This window comes from Quercus lobata, chromosome 10, assembly GCF_001633185.2.
Source record: "Quercus lobata isolate SW786 chromosome 10, ValleyOak3.0 Primary Assembly, whole genome shotgun sequence".
Taxonomy (NCBI): Eukaryota; Viridiplantae; Streptophyta; class Magnoliopsida; order Fagales; family Fagaceae; genus Quercus; species Quercus lobata.
Genome location: NC_044913.1, coordinates 18744929 through 18771023, shown reverse-complemented (window position 1 = coordinate 18771023; position 26095 = coordinate 18744929). Strand labels below are relative to the sequence as shown.

Here is a 26095-nt window from a genome sequence, read left to right as displayed (position 1 = left end):
ATGTTGGGTCATGCTAACGAGTGCCTTTAGGACACTCATTAATAATCTATTTAAGGAAAGTTTTGATACCACTTTTATGGGAAATGAAAAAAACTGTCAAAATATTAATTACTTTTTTTTTTTATTTCCTATAAAAATTTTCTTTAAATGGATTATTAACGAGTATCCTTAGAACACTCGTTAGCATTTTCTTAAAATGCTTATCAAACATAGAAAAATGAGATAATTTAAAAAAAAACTTTTTAAATAATGATATATTTTTCAAACATAAAAAAATGAGATAATTTTAAAATATATATATTTTAAAAATGATATAATATTTTTCCAAAAATAATATTAAAGTCCAAACAAAGATACACAAGTTTCAAACCCAATGGGAGGTAAAACTTTTTCATATCCAATGACATTAAAAAGCCAAGAAACAAAGTACAAGGAAAGATTACATGAATTCATAAACAAAAGGCCGACAATTTACAACGCGGTTTCCTTCCTTTAAAAAAGTCTAGCTTCTCTCCTACCTAGACGCTAGACCAGACCACACCACCACCACTGTTTTCTTTTCTACAACAACAACGTTAAATATATCGAATTAAACACACACACACATAGAGACAAAGAGAGAGAGAGCTTTTAATTTTTCATTTCTCTTAGTTTGTTTGGTTTTTTGTTGATCACAAAAATGGGTTGCTGTGTGAGCAGGAGCACGGACTCTAAGGCTAGTAGGATTGCACGGTGGCGATCCACCGGCATTGTTGCTCTCCGAGACTCCAAATTGAAGGTAATTTCTCTCTCTCCCTTGTTCTTTTTTCTACAATATTATCTGTATATTCATTATGTTTGTGCTTCTCTTTTTTTGGGCTTGTGGGTCGTTGAATTATCTATTGACTTGAAAGGTTAAGTGGGTATTGATCAATTTGTGATTTTAGGAATTGGGTTTCTTTAACTTTATCATATAATCAAACACTTATCATTTTCTTTGTGTGTGGATGAGGGCCGTGATTGTTTGTGCATGAGCCAAGGATTAAGAATTATGACCCATCATTGTGTTTGGAGTTATATTGAGTATGAGCTGATTGGGTGTGAGGTACTTGAGATTGACAGCTTGTTTATATAGAAAAAGTCACGGCGAGTTTTTTTTTTTTTTTTTTTAATGTATTTTATGTATATTTGTGTGCCATGTGGAACCAGAAAAAGTATTTGTTTTGTTCTCAATCCTGGAGTTTTAAAACTGAAAAAAGTTTTGTTTCTTTTAGTGGAGGTCACCCGCTTTTGTTCAGAGTGGTTTTGATTTAGTGTGGGTTGTATGTAATTTAGAGTAGGAGACGGTTATAATTGAAATGAAATGGGTTCCAGTATTGTTGAGAATATAAAGTTTTTCATTGGTTAAACTTTTTCAGTTTTGTTGCATATCTTGGACAACAGTGAAATGATTAGATATGATGGTTTGATCTATGCATTAATGTTAGCAATTGAAGTAGTCAGTGCATGTTTTGATCAGATCAATATAGAGACACATAAATACCAACATGGAGATATTTTCAATACATAAAAGTGAACTGCTTTATGCATGCATAAATGATAAGAAAAACCGTATCATTCATCAGGACCTGTCAATTTGTGTAAAACTATGAAGTGAGTTTGTGGATACTAATACTATGATACCAGTTGAAGAGTTACCATTTTTACTCATGGATACTTTATTTCTCTTCAACAGGCGTTCCCAAATGAAGTTTTCGATCTGGATAGATCTGTACGGACTCTTGATTTAACCCACAATAAAATAGGTAATGCTCTTTTTCCTATGAAGATCCCAAGTCATTGGGTTAACATTGGTGAAAAAGACTCGTTCAGACTCGTTCTCATAGTTTTCTGTACTTGATTTAGCAGTGAGAAATTAATTAATTAATTTTTTTTTTAATTTTCTTTAAAAGAACGTCTTCATGCTGTTAACAGTTAACACCTGTCTCCTACTCAAGTTCAATTTATTTTTGCAGTTGACATACCTGTGGATATAAGCAAATTAATTAACATGCAGCGCCTGGTAAGAATCTTTAAATTCAGTTGTGTATGTGAACTGTAATCCCTTTCCATGAAATAGGTTATAAATGCACTTATCATTTAAATAAGTGATAAAACCTTAACTGCTTGATTTTGAAGGAGCTTTTCAATTTCTGATGGAAACAGTGCTTCTAGTTTTGAATCAAAGATTACGGGATAATCTGTTATTTGTTTGAATTGACAAAGTTTCAACATGGCTCACAGTGACTTGTTAAGTCAATGTAATATACCAGCTTAAACTACAAGAATGAACATAGTTGTAAAAATGGGAGTTTTTTTTAGAGAAAGTAAGGATATATATTCTATCTTAATAACATATCTGGTAGTGAGAGAGTTTGGATACTTGAGAGATCACCTATTAATAGATTCATAAATTTGTGTAAGCTTTAAATTTACATATTGCCTGCTGCATTTTTAAGAGATAAGTTGGATTGATCTACCCAGTTTCACTAAGCATTGATTGGCTTGGGAGGCATAGATCAGATATTTGGAATATGGTTCCGGGTTGTATGATGTGGATTGTTTGGACGGAGCAAAATCGTCTTTTTTTTAGGATACGGAAAAATCATTATGTCAACACACTCTTTTTGATTGGTCTCGGTGTTGGGGTTTCTTGGATTGTTCATCCAACATAGACTTCTTGTTTCTCTTAGACTAGCCTTTTTCCCTTGTGTTCTTCATCATGAAATTAATTTTTTAATACTTTTGATCAGTATAACTACACTTATTACCTATCAAACAAAAAAAAAAAGCATTGATTGGCAATAGAACCATTTTTTTATTTGTTAATGAATTACATTGAGATACACTAATGTTGGCTGATGCATTGGTTGCTAAACAAGTGACGTTTTGGAGGTAGAATGGATAAATGGATTTGAACTTATCTGATTTTCAGTTTGTTTATCAGCTTAGAATATGTCGATACAAATATTTATAAGGAATAATAATTGTATTGGTTCTGCTTTATCTCACTGTGGTGGAGAGAATTAGAGTCTTAGAGAGGGACATACATCAGAAGAGCAATTCTTGGGAATTAATTGTAAGAGATTCATTGAAGCAATCCATTCTCTTCTCTTGTTAGATCTTTTAGTCTCGTAAAACAGTTGGATATCTTATTTACCAACTTATCTCTGAGAGCTGTTCTTGTGACTTTATTGCTAAGTCTTATCTTTTTTTTTTAATATTTCTTATGACATGATTATATGCACATGGTGTTTTTTGCTTTTATTGTCATGAGTGATCATCATAATATGATATTGGCAAAGCTTGAGCTTAAAGTTGCCCTATCTTTTCAGATCTTAGCTGAGAATCTTGTCCAGCAACTACCTACAAACTTGGGGAAACTTCAGTCTCTAAAACTTATGACACTTGATGGAAATCAAATTACCTCCTTGCCTGATGAAAGTAATTCTCTTCTCTAAATAAGTAAGATAATGCTAATTTATAAATTCGATATAGTTTGTTTGCCTTCCTTGGCTTTATCTGCAATTGTCATGGAATAATTGTAACTTGCATGAGACTTTTTCACTAGCATCTAACCAGATTATGTTTCTTGTCTCTAGTGGGACAGCTTGTGAGGCTTGAGCGGTTATCCATCTCTGGAAATTTGTTAACATGCTTGCCTGAGACTATTGGGAGCTTGCGCAATGTGAGTAATCTTATCTAATGAAACTGAATGCTATTTGGCTGTTTCACTGCCTCTGTGGTTTGGGTTTCTTTAATTGTAGAATAACTTCGATAGGAGTCGCATTGTGGTGCCCATTGATCAGAATCATGATTAGAAGTTAACTTCACATGCTTTCTTGGGTATTTTAATATTAAGAATGACACATTTAGCATGTCTTATAAATTCCAGGATCTAATATGAATTGTTGATGATGCAGTTATTGCTTTTAAATGTATCAAATAACAAGTTGAAGTCTCTTCCAGAATCAATTGGGAGTTGTTTCTCTCTTGAAGAATTACAAGCAAATGGTATGTTTAAATCTTTCTTCAGATTAATGTCTTCTTTTACATTAAAAACTATTGCCTATAAGGCACTAGAATAAGTGGATCTGAACATTATGTAGATTTCTGAGATTTAAGGTCATAATTTCTGCATGTGTATAGATGATGAACAAATTTGTTAAATCTTTTACTAATAGCATATGTCATCTTTTTCACGACATTTTGACCTAAAGTTTTACATTTTTCATTACTTTTCTTGTTCTATGCCATGCTACTTTCATACTTCATCAATATGTTGTGAAATGTGTATTGCAATTATGTTTTGGATGTTATCCTTTGATTATAAAATTTACAATCACTATGAATTTGTTAAGTTGTTTATAGGTTGTGTTATTTTAGTGGACAAGCTGGAGGCACGATTCTGCTTTCTGTGCTTCATGTGTCATATTTTATCATTATTTATCTGGTTCTATTTATTTGTCCAAATATATATATATATATATATATATTTGTTTGGTTCTATTTGAAGAGTTCCAACTTTTGAGTAAATTTTTCTTTGTCAGCTGTGTGCCATGGTTGTAATTTCTTAATTATATTTTGACCACTCACAGCTTCATGTTCTGGATAACCTTTCAGATAATCTCATTGAAGATCTACCTGCATCAATCTGCAATCTCATTCACTTAAAATCACTTTGCTTGGACAATAATAACGTGAACCAGGTATTAACTTACCTCTCACTCTCTCTCTCTTAACACATGCATGTGGATCTCTTGTCAACTTTCCTAATACTGAAGCCTCCCTTCTTCCTTGATCTACTTAGCTATTATTCTCGTCATTTTCTCTCCTTCTTTCTACCTCAAAGTCTTATCTTTCCTAAAGTTCCCCAAAACAGAATTGATAATGCCCCTTTTACTTTTATCAAACTCGAAAGCCGTTGGACTTGCAAACTTTGTCCCGTGGTCAACACAGATGAAGAAATTAAAAGAGAAAAGATATAGTTTAGGTTGAAGAAGAGAATCGGAACATATTATTCTCCGCTAAGTACAACTTCCTGACTACCATTTGATGGACCTTTTCGAATTAAGACAGTGATGGTGTTTGCTTTCAGGACTTTGCCAGTCAAAAGGAGAGTTCAGCAATTTTCTGAAGATTATATAAATTTAATTTTTAGGTTAGAAATGTGAATTCTGGAGTTTCAAGATTCATGGTTATTAATCTATTTTGGGAAGCCTTACTATTTGGTACTGTTTTGAATAAGGTGGTTTAAGTATCGAAGAGTCATGGTTCTTTTGATTCCCTTTGTACTAGTCTATTTATGCAGTAGCTGGACTTGCCTGTATTAATATTAGTATTTATTTCTGGACAGATACCTCTGAATCTACTGAAAGACTGCAAAGTTCTGCAGAATATCTCCCTGCATGGCAATCCTATTTCAATGGATCAATTTCAGCAGGTATGTCATAGTCCCCGCATGTAGTGTTATTAATTTATTCATTTTATATTTCAGCAAAAACCCAATATGTATTTTCAACCCAACTGAACCCTAAACGTTTTTAGATGGAAGGATTTCAAGATTTTGAAGCAAGAAGAAAGAAGAAGTTTGACAAGCAAATTGATTCAAATGTGATGATTGGGTCAAAAGGCCTTGATGAGGGTGTTGATCTATGAATGTCTTACATCAGTGCTCCCTAAAAGAGTAAGTTGTTACACCACAATCTCAATGAATTACTTTAGTGTCTTGCACCGAGAGAGTCAATTTAGAAACATGCCTATACGGACAAGATTAGTTCTGAATGCTACCAATCTGATTATTTTTATTGCTTGGCCTAAATTCCTGAAGTATCAAAAGATTTAATAGGTTTAAGAAGCATCCAGCAGAAAGGAGAAAAAACAGGCTTTTAGAGGAAATTGTGTTGAGGAATCTTGAATATATCAGGCTTTTATATTCTCGATTTAGTGGCTTGTAAAATCACCAAGAACTTTATATTTTGGTCTCTCCATTTTATTTGCAATAAAGCTACAAGCATAACATTTTCACAGCAAAGCCTAGGCGGCAAGCTGTTTTACCTTTAACAACTTGCCACCCGGGCTTTGTTGTGAAAATGTTGGCACTACTCTTTTATTTGTTTTCACACTCTTTATTGAGTATATATCGCTAGTTATGATTCATCTGGGTTTGTTACATGAGGCTTTTCAGTAAGGGCTAAAAGCAACGGCCTTATTGAATATCATGTGCTTGGACAGGAATCAATTTTGTCAATAAGAGATACTTGGCAGTTTTCACTCAAATTATAAAAATTTGTCAAGCCGTGTTATATTTGTTATATAGTCTCATAGTAAAGGATAAGGAATGTAATCTTTGGTGAGGATGCTTGAATTTAACAAACAATGAGATACCTTTGGTCCATCTTATACCATGCATGTGATTCACCTAAAATGTGGCCGATGGAGTGCAAAAAATACCTCTAACAAAACAAATTGGCACTATGGAATCGATGTACATAAGCACATTGCACATTCTTCACTCCAAAAGTTTCCAAACCTGAAACAGTTCTGTTTGTAGGACCTACTTGATGATGGTTTTATGTCTTGCATATTTACCACAGTTGCAACTGTGTGTGGTAATTAAGTTATACAATATCTTATCTTACTTTCTTTGATATTTTTTTGCCTTTTATGAATGCTCTTAAATCTTGATTCCTTTTTAACAGACTAGAGGGCAGGGTTTGATCAGGTGGGGCCATTTGAACGCGAAGGGCAGCCATAAATTCATAAACAGCTTTCATTGTAGCTTGGGATAGACAAATTTGGTATATACTTTTTTTAGGTCACATTTGAAATAATGTCTCCAAACTCAGTTTTATCATTTTTGTAAATGAGGGCTTGGCTTTGTATATGCCTGTCATTTTGCAGGCTTGTATATGTAACAGGTACTTAGTATTTAAAGATCCTCCTTAGGTTGTTGTGGTTCCTGGGACTATTTAGATTACATTTATACATGGAATGAAATGTGTTTGACACACATAATATTTAGTTCTTGAATCTAAAAAAACCAAACTGAATGCATGTTGAATTCTATGATTGTGGAATGACAGACAGTAACCTTAACAACCTGTACCTTTTCTTTTTCTTTTTTTTGGCCAAAGATAATCTAACCATAGTACAAACAGAAGAATTTTCTGGTATTTCAAAATTAAAAAGAAACAAGCTAATAACATGTAGACAAGGTCAAGACTATTAGTTGAACTCATAGTGCTAATTAAACCATAAGAATCTTGGTCAGTGTACTAATTAGTATATGAGCCAAATTGGATAATTTTATACATTTTAAGGATTTGATTACTATTTTTTTAAACTCCAATGTACCAAATGAAAATAGGGCAAAATTTTAATAACTGAAAGTGGTGTTTACCCATCTGCAAGAGCATCAAACTCTGTAAAGTTTGTGAAAAAACACTTTACAAAAAAAAAAAAAAAAAAGTCTTCCACAAAATAAAAAATGAAACTAAGGGTTCGTTTGGAAACAGCTTATTTTACAGAAAATTGAAAATACTGTAGCAAAATAAATTTTAAATGTGTGAATAGTACTGTGGGATCCATTTTTAATATATATTTTTTTCTAAATAAAGTGGTTGTGGGTCACGTGAACAGTGCACTTTGTCTCTTAAAAGCTGAAACACATGCATCAAATAAAAAAAGAAAAAAAAAAAAAAAAACACAAAACGCCAGATGTAGGAAAATAATTCCTATCCAAACATATACTAAGTGTGCGTTTGGATAAAAATGAAAAATTAAAATTATTTTATTATTCAGCTTATTTTTGCTACTATTTATGGGCTACACTGTACTTTTTAGCACTATTCATAAGTTCCACTGTACTATTTCAACTAACTTTTACCTTTATCTACCGTATTTTCAGCAATATTTTTTCAATCTTAGCAAAATAAGTGATATCCAAACATATCCTAAACCAATAATTGTATTTAAATATTAATTTAAGTGTTTGTTTTCTTTTGGGGAGGGGTTGCTAATTATTACAGATTAAACATAAAGTTGTCCAACTCGGATACACAAAGCGAATAAATTTCAAAACTAATATTAAGAAGTTGTTAGGTAAAGACAACAACAACAAAATGCCAAAATCTTCCAATTTGGATTTATCAATTTTAGATTATGTAAATTAAAAGCTAAAACTTATAAAATGTTGCAACATTTTGAATACAAATCTCATATACCATTTTTGTATTCCACCGATTAAAACTTACCATGTTTTTTACTTTTTTTTTTTTCATTTTAAAATTTGATAATTTTATAAGAAAAAAAATACATGATAAATTGTTAATTGATGGAACATAAAGTGGTACAGGAGATCTGTACTCGAACATTTTTTAACATAATATGTCATCAAATGCATGTATGACGTGGGTCAGTTAGCACCTCTTGGTTTTCTCACAAGGATGCTCAGAGTTCAACCCAAAAAAAAAAATCCATTAAACTTATATATTAAATTTTAACCCAAAAAAAAAGTCTTCAACTTTGATTCTTAGTTTTATGTTAAAAATAAAATTTTAAACAAAAATTATAAAATATTTTCAAATTATATATCATCATATAATAGGTAAGTAATATAATAAAAGTTTGGCCCCTAAATAAAATATTTTTTTCCCACTTAAAATTTTTTTTTCCCACTTATTTTAAGTGGGAAAAAAAAATTTGAACTCAATTTCTGCGTATAAAGAAATACGGACAATGTTAATAAGTCATAAAACTCTTTTGGCAGCCTTACACATTATTTATTCATCACATCACATGGCTCATTGTCCATATCATCAAAATCCTAATGAATGAATATTCATCAAAAAAAAAAAAAATCCTAATGAATACATATCCATTTTTTTTTTCCTTTTATAAATCAAATTAGTCTATTAATAAAACCAAAACAATTCTTTTTTTCTTCTTACTACTCTATATGATATATATATCATCAAAATCCTAATGAATACATATCCATATATTTTTTTCCTTTTATAAATCAAAATATTCTATTAATAAAACCAAAACAACTCTTTTTTTCTTCTTACTGCCCTATATGATATATATATATATATATATATTTTATAGAAGAAAGACAATGCATTTCAATTAAAGGAGGTTGTTAAAATCAGCTTGAAGTACATTAGTAATATCAGGTGAGATATCTTTCATCTATACTCTTTTAAATTATTAGTAAATATTGGTTTTTTTTTCCTATTCATAATCCAATTTATAGTCTCTTATTACATGTTGATTTTTAAGGTATGCTTCATATGAATTAAGCAAGTAACCATTCCTTTTTACTTTTCTTTTTTGGAAATATAATTAAATTAAATCTTTTTTTTTTAGAAACAAAATTGAATAATTAAAATAATCTGTAGAAGGAGAGTTGAAAAAAAAAAAAAAAAGGTTGGTGCCAAAACCAAAGAAATTGAACCAAACTGTCATTTACTACTTTCCCACCATTCACATGCCACGTGTCACTCATTCCTTGGCTACAATATATATAAATCCAAAATCCCCCGAAATCACTTCTTGTTTGCCTCATTATAAAGTACCTTGTATTGACGTTTCTCTATTCCCATACAAGGAGGGGCATTCCCTGTAATTACATTCCACATACGTGTCCTTTTTCGGTATTTCGCTTTCCGAACTAGCCCTTACAAAATTTTAGCTAACCCTCAATTTTTACCCTTTTTTTTCAATTGCCGCCAATTGTCGGATCTAGATTCTTTCTCACCCAAATTCGATCTTGATTTTCACTCTGAATCATCGATTCGTTATCGGATTCGATCGCTCCTCGCTATCCTCTTCCGATCGATCCCAATTTTATCGCCAGCCACGGCTTCGATCGATTTCTAGGGTTAGGGTTTTCGAAATTTTTGTTCGATCTGTGCATACGATATCAGATCTGTGAAACCTTTTCTTCAATTAGGGATTTTGGGTTCTGGGTCTTGTTTTTCTCCAATTTCTTCCGATTTGTATAAAAATTTCGCGGTTTTTTGTTTGAGTTTCTGGGTTTGATTCTTTTAGGGTTTGTTTGATTCATAGATCTGTTCTGTTTCTTGGTTTTTCCTCTGGAATCGGTGTATTTATTTGTGGGTTGGGTTCAATTTTGGGGATTTCGTTGAATCTTTGAAGATCTAGGGTTAGGGTTTGGAGGAAATTATTTATTTCGTTGAATTAGGTTGGGGAAAAGTGAAAATTTTACCATTATTCACCAAATTTGTCCATTAATTTATCGTAAGCTTACTATAATTTCCCGATCCAACGATCCGATATATCATTTGCTGAAGACTGTTTCTTGAGGTATAAACCAGTCCTTTTTTTTTAAAATAATAATTATGAAAATTTAGCCTGCCATTTCTAATTAATAAAAAATAAATAAATATCTGTTGTAATTATCTAGGTTTTAATTTTTAATTTTTTGCAGTGATCTTTATTTATTTTTTAATTTTTTTGGTTTTAAAATAGGATTGCTAGTTATATTTACCAAATTGCCCCTCATTATAGATACTGATCTATTTATGGAAGAGTTGCACAAGTCACTGGCCCCATCTATTTTTTGAACAATAATTGAAAATAAAATTAATAAATTGATTAATATAAATAGCATGTTAATTTCTTATGGTTGTGATGTCAACATGTAGATGCTTTATGTATGCATTTTGATGGCTTATAATATAATTCATTGCATGCCTTAGAAAAGGGTGTTTGGCAATAGAGTTTATCTAATAAATTGTAGTGAAACAGAATAATTTGCAATTACTTATTTTGGTATATGGGCATATTTAGTTTCAGAAGAGTTCTTAGGATGACTTTGCTTCATATGAAAGCATATATACCAATGGAAAGTTAGAATGACTTTATTCTTTAAAAAAAAGACAAGAAAAGAAAAAGAAACATTAACCGAGTTTAGCTGTTTTGCAGTTCACAAATATCTTAAGTTAGAATAGTTTAAATGTTAGGCTTTGAATGAGGCTCTAGATTATAACTACTGCTATGTGAAGTGACAGAAAGTTCAAAATTATTTGGATGACTATAAAATGCTTGATTAAGCAGCAGAGAAATAGAGTAGCCAGTACAGATAGACACTTTAGAATGTTACTAAGAGCAGTGTATCTTCTAACTTATTTTTATCAATGATGGATGGTTGTTTTTAAGCGATGCAATGTAGAAAATGTCTTCGTCTGGTTTCTTTTCTCTTTTGTATCTTTTCAATTGGTAAAAGCAATAATGTACAGCTTTTTTGTTTTGTTTTTTTTTTTTTTTTAATGGTAGAAGTCTCTCTCTTTGGTTGCTTTGTTCCACAACTTACAATCAAACAGTAATGTTACCCTTTTCTTTGTTTTGCATTAACTTATTTAAACTATTTTATGCAGTTAAAAATGGTACAGAAAAGGCGTTTTGATGATGATGATGATGAAATATTTGACGTTTCTTCCAAGCTTCCAAGACAATTGGAAGACAATAATCGGCTAGTTTCGTTTTCGGAATCTGTTTTTCCTGGAAATGCTTCCCAGGTCCCTCAAACATTAGGTGAGGCATTTAGTCTCTGTTAATTTATGGAATGCTTAATGCGGGCTTCTTCGGTGTTCATGGAGCCTTTAACACCCTGTCAATAAAAAATTAAAAAGATACAAAAAGAGGCTATGATGTGAAGTGTAAATAGGGAATACTAGCTGTGCAATTATACACCCACCTAATCTAATTTGTGCCACTTGTTGTGTATCTAAGTTTTACCTGATTGTGTAATCTCAATCATCTGACCTCTGAACCACTCTCAAATCAAACTTCTTATTCTAGCCACTTAAAAGATTTCAAATGATTCTATCTGTGGGAGCCCTCTAAGGGGTTGAACTTCACCAGTGGTCCTTCATTGTCAAATGACATAGTTGTCTCTTCTTACCAATTGGTTTGTCCTTTATTTGTTATATTTTTAGTGAGTTTTTAGTTATTTATTTCCAGGTAAGCATTTGTTTGTGCCTGGTTGGAAATTTTGGATCTTCAGATTAAACATTGTTCTGAACCAATGCACGTTTGTCATTAGTTTGACCATTAGAAAGGTAGTGGTTGTATGAATACCAAGGTTCATTATATGGGTTTTTTTTACTCGCCTCTTTGTTGAATTTTCTAGATCACTAAGTGATTGGATGATTCCCTTTGTAATTTTAAATCAACACTCATCAAGTTGTAATGTGTAATTGGTAGAGGGTGGATTCCTAAAAGGCAATATTGAAGTTGATGAGAAGCTCAGTGACATTTTTACTGATCTTCCAAGAAGTAGTGAGGACAATGAAGCCATTGTTCCTGGCTCCACTTCCATCTCCTCCTGGGCAACCAGTAGTACAAGTGAAGAAGATTTCCGGTCAGAGGCACCAGTTCATGTATCTTTTTTCCCAGAATTTTTTTATGCCGAGCATCCTACAAAGACATTAACTCACTGTGATGATGCCTATTCTATACTTTTTGATCATCCTCCTCGGAAACCTGTTCCTACTGGACCCAACCATCAAGCTGATATTCCAGCATGGAGTTCACAGGACACCAAGAGCACTTCAACTCATTTAGGCACACCTGAAGCAGTTTCAGACTCTGACCTCACTGTTAGGGATGAAGATGAGAAGAGACTGATGGGGACCTGTGTCATTCCAATGCCTGATTTGGATTTATCTGTGTGCAATGGTGACAATGTTGGTAATGGTAGAACTGATTGCAGCTGTGAGGATGGGGGTTCTGTTAGATGTGTCCGACAGCACATTACAGAAGCAAGATATAAACTTTTAGAGAATGTTGGGCAAGAAATATTTGTGGAGTTGGGGTTTTCTGACATGGGAGAGCATGTGGCACAGAAATGGAGTGAGGAGGAGGAAGATTTATTTAATGAAATTGTCTTCTCAAATCCAGCATCATTGCACAAGAATTTCTGGAAGAATCTCCCTAGTGCCTTCCCCTCCCGAACCAAAAAGGAGATTGTCAGTTACTATTTCAATGTTTTTATGCTTCAAAGGAGGGCTGAGCAAAACAGATGCGACCCAATGAACATCGACAGTGACAATGATGAATGGCATGGGAGTGATGATTATGGTGACAATGAACATGGAGTGACAGAGGATGAGGATTCTGTTGTTGAATCTCCTTTATGCCACAACAATCCTGTTTATGATCGGATCAGGGAGGATGATTTGCAAGAGTATGCTGAGGATTCTGCAGATGGAACTTGTGATGATGACAAAAAGGCAAATGTTGTTAGTGGAGAGGGTGTCACCAATATTTCAGAAACAAACCCAAAGAAGTTGCTTGACAACTGTGGTTCCAGTCCCACAGTTCAGCTCCAGGATAAAACTTCTTGGGATGAAAGGGGAGATGAGGAAGTCCAAGATGATTCATGCTTGTCTTCGGACACTGGGGTTGCCTCACAAGGAATTCAGGCGAAGTCTGAAAATGGCAGTCACTGGTCGAGTAGCGGTAGTGTTAACAAGTTAAGCAGTGGGGTTGGCCATGAGTACATCATGGAGCCTTGTGACAATAAAGCTTGGGATGCTGGGTTCATGACTTGCCCCAAGAATAAAGTTGACTTGTTGCCAACTTGCAGCATGATTGAAGAGATTTTTGGAGACGGATCTTGGAAATAGAGCTTGAGCTAGTGTTGCTAGTCCTAGCATCAGAGGTAGTTCTGGGAAGCACCAGGATTTTGAGGCTTTCATATTAAGCAAATCTACTAAGTGTTTATCTCATAAAAAAGTATAGTGATAGTTTTAACTTCTTTTTTCTCTTTGTACATTTGCCTCCTCTGTAAGATAGAGTTGTAGAAGGTGATTGGTTCAATGTGTTTAGGCTTTAATTCTTGTTACTTATCACCTATTTTTGTTATTTGAGAAATGTGAATTTGCATTCACACCTAAAAAGAAATCAACAATGGTTATCTTTCTTTGTAGGTGGTTAGGACTTGCTAGATACACCAAGTGTAAGAATGTGATTCCTTGATGTAACTTTTGAGTTATTTTAAAAATGAAAGAATTATTATATACTTACTAATCATAAGGTATTAAATAATGCACCCTTTGTTCATCAATAATAATAATAATAATGCACCCTTTGGATGCAAAGAGGACAAGAGTAGTTGACCTTTCTCAAATTATATATTTTGAATACCGATTCTTCCTTGGAGCATCAATTGGATGAAAATGATGAATAAACAAATACAGGATTACATGGAATATACTTCTTGAGGTTGAGAAAATATTTAAGAGTTTGACTTTCTTTGTGAAGCATCTTGGTGATTCTAGTGAATATGCATATTCAGCAGTTCTGGTGAATATGCATATTCAGCAGATTGACGAAAGTCAACTTCGTCAAATCAAGTTTTTTAAACAATTTATTCATTATTCTTCGGCTTAAAAAAAGGTTCTGTACTATTTCTGAACCTTTGCCCATATAATAATTTGCAACTTTAAAAGCTTGCATATAAAAATAAGATGACAATTTTATAATCCCTCTGTACTATTTTGTTAGGGTGTGATACAAATATTATCAATCAAATATACAGAAAATTTTGATTTTTTTTTTTTTATGGGGTATAATTGAAATAGCAGTATATGATATATTTTATACTTTAAAAAATTCAATGTGTTTTAAATGGCAAGTTCTTTATGGATAATGTATTTTGTAATTGGGTGTTATATATATATATATATATATATATATAGTGAAAAATGCATGAAAACATAACACCCTAAAAAGGTTTTGTTTTATTTTACGTTAGGAGAATTATTAAACCAAATTGTTACTATTTATACTTTGATAATCACTAAACAGATGGATGAGAATCAATTGTTATAGGAATATTTCTCCAGAAGGTAGAGCGATATCTCTTTCTTCCACACCAATTAAATGAAAACTAAATAAAGATAACAATATGGTAGATCATAATTAATCATTAATATAACAAATAACATAAAAGCAGGGGAAAAAACATACTTATTTTTTAGAGAAACTTTTAATCATTAATATTGATCAAAACACAAATTAGTTTTTTGTGTAAGTGAGGGAGATTGAACTCCAAATCTTTTATTCAATTACAAATTTTTTTACCAATTGAGCTAATTAGAATAATAATAATAAAAAAAAGCTTGGGAGAAAAGTGTTTATAAATATTAGTTATCTTTTGAACATTGATGTAAATAATTAAGGGCATGTTTGGTAATGTTGTTTTAGTAATATTTTTTAAATGTTGTGGAAATACATGCGAGTGAAATTTTTTTGTAGAAATACGTGTTATGTTGTTTAAACAACGAAAATTGTTGGTTAAACAACACAACCAAACATGCCCTAAATATGAATAATACCATTACCTGATTCTCAAAACAATTTTTGAACGTGTGCATTTGAATATGATTTGGCTAGTTATTGAACATTTACTGTAAGATTTTGAGTAGAAGTCATGCATATATACATAAATATCAAAATGTTAGTATAAATAATGACTTGCATTGATTGCCTTTCTTGAATAAATTTCCTCACCTATCCCCAACCGAGTGAAAGAATCCCCAACTGAGTGAAAGAAACGAGAGAGAAACAGATCATTAGTCTTGAATTTGAAATGAATGAACTCTGTCATAGCCTAACTCTTTGAAGTAAATTAATTCTACAACAATAAAATGATAGGGAAGCAAACCTAGTTTGAGGACCTCTTCCACGTGAAGTGGACAAATCTAAACAAAAGGTATCTTCAATTTTTTGTACTGACTCATCCACCAAAGCACTTTTTTTTTTTTTTTTTTCAATATTGACAGGTTAACAATTGCAGCACATTTGAGAAGCACAAAATTATCAATACTCAACCATCAACATTAATGGAAAGAGAATCATCTTTTGACAAATGCTATATAATACTAACACCAAGATGAGTTCTTTTTAAAGTTCCATTTACTTTTAGGAACTAAGTTGTTTTAGCTTGTCCTTGGCAACCAATGTATGTGGCCAATCCATTAATAAGAAGAGGAAAGTACTTCCTAGTTTGAGTAATCCTCTTTATGGATTTATGGAATAGGATTTCTTCTGTTCCATTCTTCTCTAGCACAAATTTGGTTTTCTTTGTGTGATAATAACTACTCTGACCATATGAGTATACAGTGGTGTGGTTTTAATATCCAATAATTATGGTACTTAACATCACTTGGAAAGCAATCTATAAAAGGCTATTGTTTGTATAAGTAATTAATCATATAGTTGATATGAACAATGAAATAGATATTCAAATATTATATGAAACTTAAATACCCACTTACAAAAATAAATAAATACTAACCGGAACTCAAACAAAACTGAAGTGATGAAAAGAAAGAACCTCTGATTGGAGATTAAAACTCCAAAATGCATAGACCATCATAGATCTGCATAATAGAGCAAAATACATATGGCCAAAACAGAGTTGAATTAATTAATATACTAAAATTGATAGTATTTTGATAACACTATATCATTAACATAGAAAATTTGATGTGGCAATTAATACACAAAAAAAGAACCTTTAGTAAAAAAATGAGAAACAGAGATACAAAATGGAAGAAATAGAGAGTATTGACATTTTTTTTGCTATAGACAGAACATGGAGTGATTTTTTTTTTTTTTTTTTTTTTTCCAGAGGATACAAAAGGAGTAATAAGAAATTTATATAGAAAATAAGATGGAAGATGAATAGTGCAAGAAGAATAAGGTTAGAGTGAGAAATTGTACTTGACTTTTTTTCAATACACTGGACCATTGTGATGGTACCATGTGTCATCAATGCAACAGGTCTAGTGTGTTGGAGGCCCTGAACCCAAGTTTTGACTTGAGAAATTATGGAGGAAAAAGAAAAGTGAAAATTGAGGAGTGGAAGGTTAAAATGTAACGGTAGAATATATGAGGTCAGGAAGGAGGGAATTGAATAAGGTGCATGCATTAAAGGGTATGAATTTGATCTGGCTGATGCGTGACACTACAAGTTCTGCAAAACTAAGCTCAACACTTTGTTTCTCCAAAAAAGAAAAAGAAAAAAGCTCAACAGTTTCATTTTTATGTATAGTATAGATAGATTACACTTCTTTTTTCAAGTGTTTAATCCCCACCATTCTTTTTATGAATATAAATAAAAGGTTAAATTAAAATACTTAAAATAAATTATTATGATATAAATACAAGTGGTAATATGGGTCCGTTTGGATTGAACTTATTGTTGCTGAAACTGAAAACACTGTAGCAAAATAATTTTTAAATGTGTGAATAGTACCGTGAGACCCATTTTTAATATTTTTTAATGTATGAACAGTGCTGCTACAGTGATGGAACAGTGTGTAAACAGTAAAATTTGTCTCATGAACAGTAAATTTTGCTCTCTTAAACGCGTGAAAGCAAAAAAAAAGACAAAAAAAAAGAAAGAAAGAAAAGAAAAACGTGACGCGGGATTCAGCATTTCCGCTGAATCCAAACGCTCACTATATCTCAAAGTCATAGTATAGGTATCATAAAAGAATCCATCAAGATGATTTATTTAAGAATTATTATTTTTGATAAATTGGATAATTACAAAGGGCGAGAAAGATTTGAATCGTGAACTTATGGTTAACAATTTAAGGCATCTATTTACATTAATATATCTAAAAGGAAAAATCAAATCACCATGAAAAAAAAGGTAGAGAAATCATGAATTCTTGACTGTAGCTAGAATTGACAATTGGGTCGGGTCAAATGGGTTTAGGTTTGACTTGACTTCATATGGGTGAAAAATAAGTATAGACTTTATTACCCATACCCAATCTTTGCTAGATTTGGTTGACCGATTGTGATCACTACAGTAGTCTTTTTCACACACACAAAAATTTAATTAAAAAAAAAAAAACTAAACGTATTTATACTTTACTTAAAAATAAAAGTCGGATATACATAAATCCTTAAATTTATTGTTTAATAATTAATTTTATTAATTTGCTAGTGTGGGGATAAGTAAGCTAAGCAGGAGTGTTGGGTCGTGGGCCATGCCCGAGAACATATAAAAATCCGAGGATGGTCAAACGGTAAAATGAGTATGGGGGTCAATAGATCGAGGATAAAGACAAATAATAACGAATGGATGGTGTCTCCCGAGGAGCCAAACTTCCTCAGGAAAGCATTGTGGAAGGTTGGAACCCGGTCGCCTAGAGAATATTGTGCAAGGGGCAACCATACTTCTGAGGATAAGTTTCAAGGAAATGAGCCAACAGTAATCTAAGAAATATCTGAGAAGAAGGCTACTACCACCATATTAAATACTCTGCACCTAATCAACTGACCGCATTTATGTGAAAATGACCCTCGAGCAAAGATATTTCAGTTCATAGCTACTCACAAAACTTCCAAGAGATTTCTGATGGAACAAGCATCCAAGAGATCACCTACATGATCAACAAGTGGAAGGCTGGGATGGAAAAGAACAGGACTACATAAAGGAAAGGCCCTCGTGAAAAATGGGGCATGTAATCGGAGAGAGAAAAAAGAGGAAAGAAAGAAAAGAACACCTTATATTTAGATAACTTGAGTAAATATAAGAACACTTCATCCTCGGATACAACCAAGGAGAGCTTTCCTTGATATTGTGTTTGTCTTCCTAGCTTGAATTTGAACAATTATAGTCCATACTTGATTTTTTGAGGTATTCTCTTATATAATTCATTATCTAACAAATATATTGTGTTGGGCGTGTTGGGCCATCATTCACTGTTAGTGGACCAAAGATCAAATCTAGTCCTTACTACTAGTATAATGATTTACAAAAGAATACATTAAAAAAAGGGAATCCTTAATATGCAAAATATAAAATAAAGTTAAATTCCTAAATAAAAATAGAAATAAAAATATTTAAGAATAAAATATAATATGCAAGGTATAGAAAAAAAATCAAGAAGAAAATTTATAAAAAATTATTCGATGTTAATGATAGATTTGACTTTGAAATATTCATATTTGAGAGTTATTCCTCAAGTTTTTTTTTTTTTTTTTTTGAGAGAGAGAGAGAGAGAGAGAGAGAGAGTTTTAACTTATGATGTTCACTCTTAATGATAGCTCTTTGTTATCAGACCGAGACACCAATCAGTTTTTGGTGTAGGCGGGGATTAAACCTCAAATCTCTTATTTAATTATTAGAAACTTTTCTAGTTGAGCTAACTAGTTGAGTTACTCCTTAAGTTGACAAATAACTATTTAGTATTTTCATTTAATATATAAAATTTAATATAACTTTAGTATTTAATTAAAAAGGATTTAAAAAAAGTAATAAAATTTTAAATTTTAGGACAACATACATTTTAATTCCAATACTATAGGGTGGTTTCAAATTAGGTAGTTTCATATTAGTGAAATGTTATGTTTATAACATTTTCATAACAAATATTAAGTAACAAGTTGTTATTAGTTATGACTTGACAAAAAAGTAATTTAAGGTATGGATTGAAATTAGAACCAATAATAATTTACTACACCACTTTGCACTCTTAGTGTGATGGTCACTCTATAAGTATAAATGTTTGTGTGATGTGGGGGACAAGAGCCGGATTTCAAGTCTCCAGTAAAGAGTTTTATACACATATACACTTAGATTATGTTATAGTAGAATTTTTAGTAAAAAAAAAAACCCAACTTACCACTTATGAAAATATTGTGAACGTAACACTTTTCTTCAAATTAAACACGGAAATTTAAGACTATTACAACTTAAACATTATTGTTTTGGTAGTTTAAAATTGAATCCTCTACTTTTAAACCATCAATTTAAACCTCCAAATCAAACCTAAAAAGTTTAAGGTATATATTTTTACAATTATTATTATTATTATTATTATTATTATTATTATTATTATTATTATTATTATTTTATTTTTTTTTAAGTTCAGGTTTGATTTGAAACTAACAAAACTATATAAGGTTTTAGCATGTAAGAATTCTTAACTTCATGGTTTAATTTGAAACCACCCTAAAATGTAGGGTTTAATAAAATGTAATTTATCATAAATTTTACTATAGTAGAAGCCTCTCAAACAAGTCGGATTGGATTGGGTCCAAATATTGCCAGTAGTTTACCCGTACTTTTTTTTTTTTTTTTTTTTTTTTCTTGAAGGGATTAATGGGTACAAGAATAATTTTACCAAGTCTAATTGTAGCAGATGCTCTTGTTCTCTTATTACAATTATCAAGACCAACAAAAAAATTTACTCTCTTCTTAGTCACTCCTTAGGAAAGTGTTTATAGGTAGCTTCATGTTTACAAATCCATAATCCTAAATTTAAACAGGTATGTGAGAATTGGTGAAGATAAATGATTGCTTTCTGTCATATTTACCTTGAGTAGATGATGCATGGTTCCATTTTCTGTAATAGTTCCATAATCCATTGTGGATAATGGATCTGTATCTAGGCACAATGAACCTATCCAATTTTCTTTAAGACATCGATTGGTGTCCCAAAATATATGCAGAAGGTCACAACCAGTGACTAGGCAAAACAATACCTTAAAGTAGTGGTTGGAAAAGAGTAATAGATTTAGGCAGCCAGAAAGGTTGATGGCAACTGAAGTGTCTCTTCTAGTCTGCAACTGCAATTGCGGTGTTTCAACATGGAATTTTGTGAAAGCATGAAAATCTGATTAATCAAAGAAAAGAAAGAAAAAGAAAAAGGAAAGCATGAATTTTCCACACCATCTATCACTTTTTACATGAACCCTTTGAGAACCAAACATTTGATACTCGTGGATAAAGATAAAAAGAGATGCCTGCCATTAAAAAATTCATCTAAGTAGTATAATTCTTTGCAACTTGTACACGCAATTGGTATTTTTAGTCATTTAGTGTAGTGGCTACAATACTAACTTTGGCCACTGCTTCCATTAACAAAAGCCTACTACTAGTCTTCTTTCTAATCAAATTTTGAGAAAAATAGTTCCCAACTATTCATCTTCATCAAAGTGGTTGTAGTCCTGTGATTGATTATGAATGTGTTTACTCATATTTAGCTACCACTTTGTACTGGCTCACTTTACACATGGGAAAGAATTAATTTTCTAGTATAGACTGCGGCTTGTTGTTTATTGTTCACATGTAAACTGTAAAGGGTAAAGCTTCCATCCAATGTTCCGTGCACGAGACAGGATACTAGGTTAACATGCGGTCATTTCAAGATATGTGTCATGTCTTTATTGTGTTTAGTACTTTTAAAGCATGGGATGTAAGTCAAAATTCTTATGTAATAGAAATATACCATGTCGTGTGAGTTAAATCCCAGATTTTTCACCTTTGCAATTAATGGAAATATACCAACTACATGGTCTTGGTCTTTGGAAGGACAGCTTCTTAGTTAAACAAATCATGAACCAAAATCTTTATCTTTTTATTTAATGCCAAAGCTTGACTCAAGGCAACATTTTGTTTCATTGATGTAAATACCTACCTAACTACAATGTTGAATTCGCTTCACCTTTACATGTAACTTTTCAAGTGCCGAATTTCTTATTGAATGCTAACCAGTAAATTGGGTTTTCTCAATTTAATCACATTCAAGAATGGTGTGAGACTAAGAAAAGCAATAAGCTGACATGTTCAGGGAAAGAACAAAAAGAAAAGAAAAAGATATGGCTGGTAAAGGTGCTAGGGGCTTTGTTATTCACTACATATCCAACTTGGTAAAGGTTTGCATGCAATGCTTGAAATAATTATCAATTAGTGAGGCTGCATTGAAAGTCACTGTAATGTACTTTACACACAATTTTTGACTTATGTGTCAAGTCTCTTGTTAAGAAATAAAACACTTGAAATTGAATCCCGGCTTCAACAAGGGGAGGCCCTGAGATAGGTTTAAGGGAAGGGGTAGAGCTTCCTCTCATTTTGTAGCCTAATAGCTCATAGACTCTATGGCCCCTTTATTTATTATTATATTGATTAGAAATGGCTCCTACTATTACGCGAACCACTCAACCCTTCAGACATTTGGTGCATGGGGAGGTACCACTTGAACTAAAGAGTTTGGTGGTGACTCTGTGACCTTTCAATAAAAAGGAAAAAAAGAAAAAGAAAAAGGTGAAATACATCAAGTCATTGACCTCCCTTGAGATTTCAGAAAATAATTACTCTCTTAAACTTCAACTGAAATTACAATCAACCTATTGAGTTTCTTCTTTAAAAAAAAAAAAAAAAAAAAAAAAGCCCTATTGAAGGTTTGGAATAAACTTAACAGCTTAAGTCTTTCTCCTATTAATAACCATAACAAAATATTTCAATTTTTAAAATGATTCCCAATTTTTCTTTTTCTTAACTATGGTTTTCTATATCGATGCCAAGAAAACATAAATGCCAGCTTTTACGGTTTAGGGTCAATGGTAAAAAAGATTTTCCTGAAATTTATTCATAACAATTTGACAATTACAAAGTTTTAAATGGGAGATTCCATTTCATTTGCTTCAAGGATATGTTTTGTATAATTGGGAAAAGTGATGTTACTTGACCACCGAAAATAAATATATCTTTCATTTTGTCTTGAGTATGATTAAACTTTGACAATTGAATGAGTTTGAAAATGAACTTGCATTTAGCATTAATTAGAAATGTGATATAGTTTGTGGGCATTTGATTTTAGAATAAGCCACTTTTGAGTTTTTGACAATATCTTACTTGTAACTATACATAAGGACCACCCTTCCAAGTACACCTAAATATTAGCTGTGTGTGATTTTTATTTTTTATTTTTTAAATTCTAAAAAAAGGTGTTTCTAAGGTCAAGCAAGGATTAATGATGAGGAGAAAACTGAGAGGAGAAAAACAAGAATTCTAGGATATGGTTAAAAGAGGCACCTAATGGAATGGTTATATTTATATGAACTACTCTTTGATTCTTAGACCCACATGGCTATGGATTAGGTATTTACGACTATGTAAATGACTTCTTGCTTAGTTGATGAAAAAGCAACCAATAAACATAATTGGAGTGATAGTAATGGGGGTTTTGGACATGTTCTTATCCCAAACCCATACCCACCATTTCATCCCAAACATAAGGTAAGAAAATGGATCCCACATAATAGTTTTTTTTTCCCCTCAATACAATTCTCTTCTAAAAATTCACTGACTTTTGAGTATACCCTAAGCATTGCTGGTGAGTACTTGTTCTCTAATAACATAGGCACCATTATTACTTTTATGAAGGAACACATGCACCTTTTATGATTGGGCCAAAATTAAGACATGTAGTAGTTGCTTCATGTATATAATACTCAAAAACAAACCAAAATGCACCATCCTCCTATGGAATCAATGGGCAGAGAGAGAGGTTTCATAAAGATGTTGGATTTGGAAGAAACTTGTGCTATTCCACTCTCTATTAGAGCTTGTCTCTTTTCTTTCTTTTTTGATAATCTAAAGCTTGACTCTGTTTATGTATTTAAATAAGCAATTTTGTATCTAACTAAGCAAATACTATTTGACTTGCTACTAAAAGCTGTTTGAGTAGAATTGCCCCAACCGCTAAGACTACTAGCTTGTGATTTTATTAAAGCTTTAATATGCTTGTAATTGATGCAACTTTGTAATCATTTTATTTCTTTAATCACTGATAATTGTGGCCGTGTGAGCTTAGCTAACTGATCAGTCAAGAAATATGAAACAGTGTGATATAGCTGACGCATTTTAGGCAATTGTTAAGGTTGTCCTTGATCATCAAAGATATTTCTAATAATTTTATTTCTTTAATCACTTATTGTGCATGCTAAATTGCACTTATATTTGACAAGCGTGATGGCTATGTGGAAGGGCATACACATTGCATGCCTTCTTATCAATTTTCACATTGCAATTTTTCAGTCCTTTATTATAACATCAGCCATTAAGCTAGCACACCCTCAAAACCCTAAGCTTCACTTGGTACATTGTAGCAATATATATATATATATATATATATGATATATCACAATTGAATAGGTCATTTCCTTGTGGATAAAGAAATTTACAAGATGGAGCAGCTGTATAGTTATAATAGACAAAGGATGTATTGGGTGTTGACAAAAGTATGAAGAGAGAAGGCACAAAAAGATTAGAAGATTTGGATAGATGAGAAGTGGATAGAGCTGGTGGAAGGGCTAAGAAGGTCCAAAAGTGAGACCAACTCTATGTCCCACCCATAATGGTAATTAGGATTTTGCCATGGATGGTGAGGAATAGAGGGTAGCCTGAGGAAGCATAAAGCCAAAGACAAAGTGGAGCATCTTATCTTAGTGTTAACACAGTAGAAGTGGTAGAAGACAAGGAGTGGCCAGTCTTTCCTTGGAAGGAGTGTACTTGTCAATTTGAGCATCACTTTTGAAGGGCCAGCACACTTCACTCTCAAGTGAAGTTTCTATAGGTAGAAGCCAGTGTGCAAATCATACATATTATTTCTTTGACATATAGGCCAGTAGTTGAGCACCTCCCCTGAAAAAAGAGAACCCCAAAAGAGTTTAACAGGGATATTAAAGAAAAGGAAGGGTTAAAAAGAGAGAAAAAAGTCAAAAGGGCCAAGAAGTGGGTGGTTTAGAAGCCTTGTTAAGTTATATAAGTAAAATTTGAAAGCATGCTTGATGTTGCATGCAATCATAAGTTTGCTTCTGTTCAAATTTTTCTTTCTAGTTTTTGGGCCTTTGCTACCGCTTTTGCTAAAGTTAAAAAACTGAAAACACATTTAACATTATTGAAATGAAATATATATGACATACATTTTGTGCTATTTTGACACTAATACAAGGCATATAATATTTCTGTATAGGTGACTTCTGTGTTCAATAATGCTGTTCTTTGAAAAAGAAACAAATTTCATTTTCCGAACAGTCACTGCTTCAACACAACCTAGAACCTGAATATGTGTATAATATATTTGAAGTGGTTCATCAATAATTAACCATTGCATAATTGGTTTACACGTTATAGTGCACACACACACAGGCCATTGTAGGCACACATGATGCATCCACATGTTCCATTATAAAATTAGTATGCCAAAAAGCGATTGCATTTTGCACACTCTTATTTAATCACTTTGTGATTTTTATATGAAACTTCTCTATCATCCATGACATTGTAAACAGAAAAAGGAGATGAAGAAGGAAAAATCTAATAAACAAAGTACAGCTAAACATTGTACTAAAATGCCGGCAAGAAGGGCACAAAGGCAGGAATTTATTCAGTTTAATTATGTTTAATAGTTGCTAATAAGACATTAATATTACAGTTAGTGCAATGAGAGCCGGCTTGGCGAACAATGGCCGGCAACGCCGCTCGCTGCTCAGCCATGCTGGCCAAGTTGTAACAACAACATAGTGAAACATGAACTAATATAGTAACATTCAGACCCCAGCTTGTACTAATTAATTAAATGGTCTAAACTAGGAAGATACAAATGGATTAGCAATTAAATTGTTTCCCTTAGTTTGTGTATATACTTTGTATTCTGTAAAATTCTTATCTTCTTTTTTGTAATTTATGGTAGATTATTTAGAATACTTTTAAACAAGTTCTTTTCAACCTGCAGGCTCATAATGAAAGAGAGAAAAAGGCTTTCCATAAATTTGACCTCCATAGAGGATTTAGTTGTGTACAAATGGCTTGTGAGTAGGACATATACTAACACTCGGGATAAAGTTTCATCTAAAGGGATCTACATAGTGAAATAATTGGTGCTTACCATATTATACTTCTCTGAAAAGAACAACAAAAACAAAATAAAGAAAAAACAAACAACCTGTTCCTAAGGTTTGTTTTTCTCTTCATTATAAAGTGTAGAAAAAAGTTCTTGATATTTTTTTTCCTTGCATATACGTCATTATTTTTTTGTCTTATTATTTTGTGGAAAAATAATACCGACATAATCTTTAGGAACTAATGTGATAATTAACGTGATTTGTGAATTTCAAAAAAAGATAGCAAATGAATGTCTAAACTTTTTTTTTTTGAGATAAGGTTTGTAAAGATTATGTACTAAAAATTGTAGTATTCCTAATATCACTCTTTTTTTAATGTCACAACCTC

The 26095-nt window shown here is 32.1% G+C and overlaps 2 protein-coding genes across 3 annotated transcripts; both read left to right on the top strand.

Moving 5' to 3' along the window:
- Positions 1-426: 426 nt before the first annotated feature.
- Positions 427-7041, top strand: LOC115962624 (plant intracellular Ras-group-related LRR protein 7). 2 transcript variants are annotated; one of them, XM_031081508.1, is made up of 10 exons: positions 427-778; positions 1715-1784; positions 1995-2041; positions 3354-3462; positions 3621-3706; positions 3942-4032; positions 4642-4727; positions 5375-5461; positions 5566-5704; positions 6732-7041. In XM_031081508.1, exons 1-9 carry the CDS (start codon positions 680-682, stop codon positions 5674-5676), a joined length of 786 nt encoding a protein of 261 aa, XP_030937368.1. In that variant the 5' UTR covers positions 427-679; the 3' UTR covers positions 5677-5704; positions 6732-7041. The 2 variants fall into 2 exon arrangements, with proteins under 2 accessions (XP_030937368.1, XP_030937367.1); XM_031081507.1 differs by having other exon boundaries at positions 428-778; positions 6720-7041.
- A 2550-nt stretch (positions 7042-9591) lies between these two features.
- On the top strand, positions 9592-13972 carry LOC115963687. The gene is made up of 3 exons (XM_031082785.1): positions 9592-10350; positions 11424-11580; positions 12253-13972. Exons 2-3 carry the CDS (start codon positions 11430-11432, stop codon positions 13674-13676), a joined length of 1575 nt encoding a protein of 524 aa, XP_030938645.1. The 5' UTR covers positions 9592-10350; positions 11424-11429; the 3' UTR covers positions 13677-13972.
- The last annotated feature ends 12123 nt before the right edge of the window (positions 13973-26095 follow it).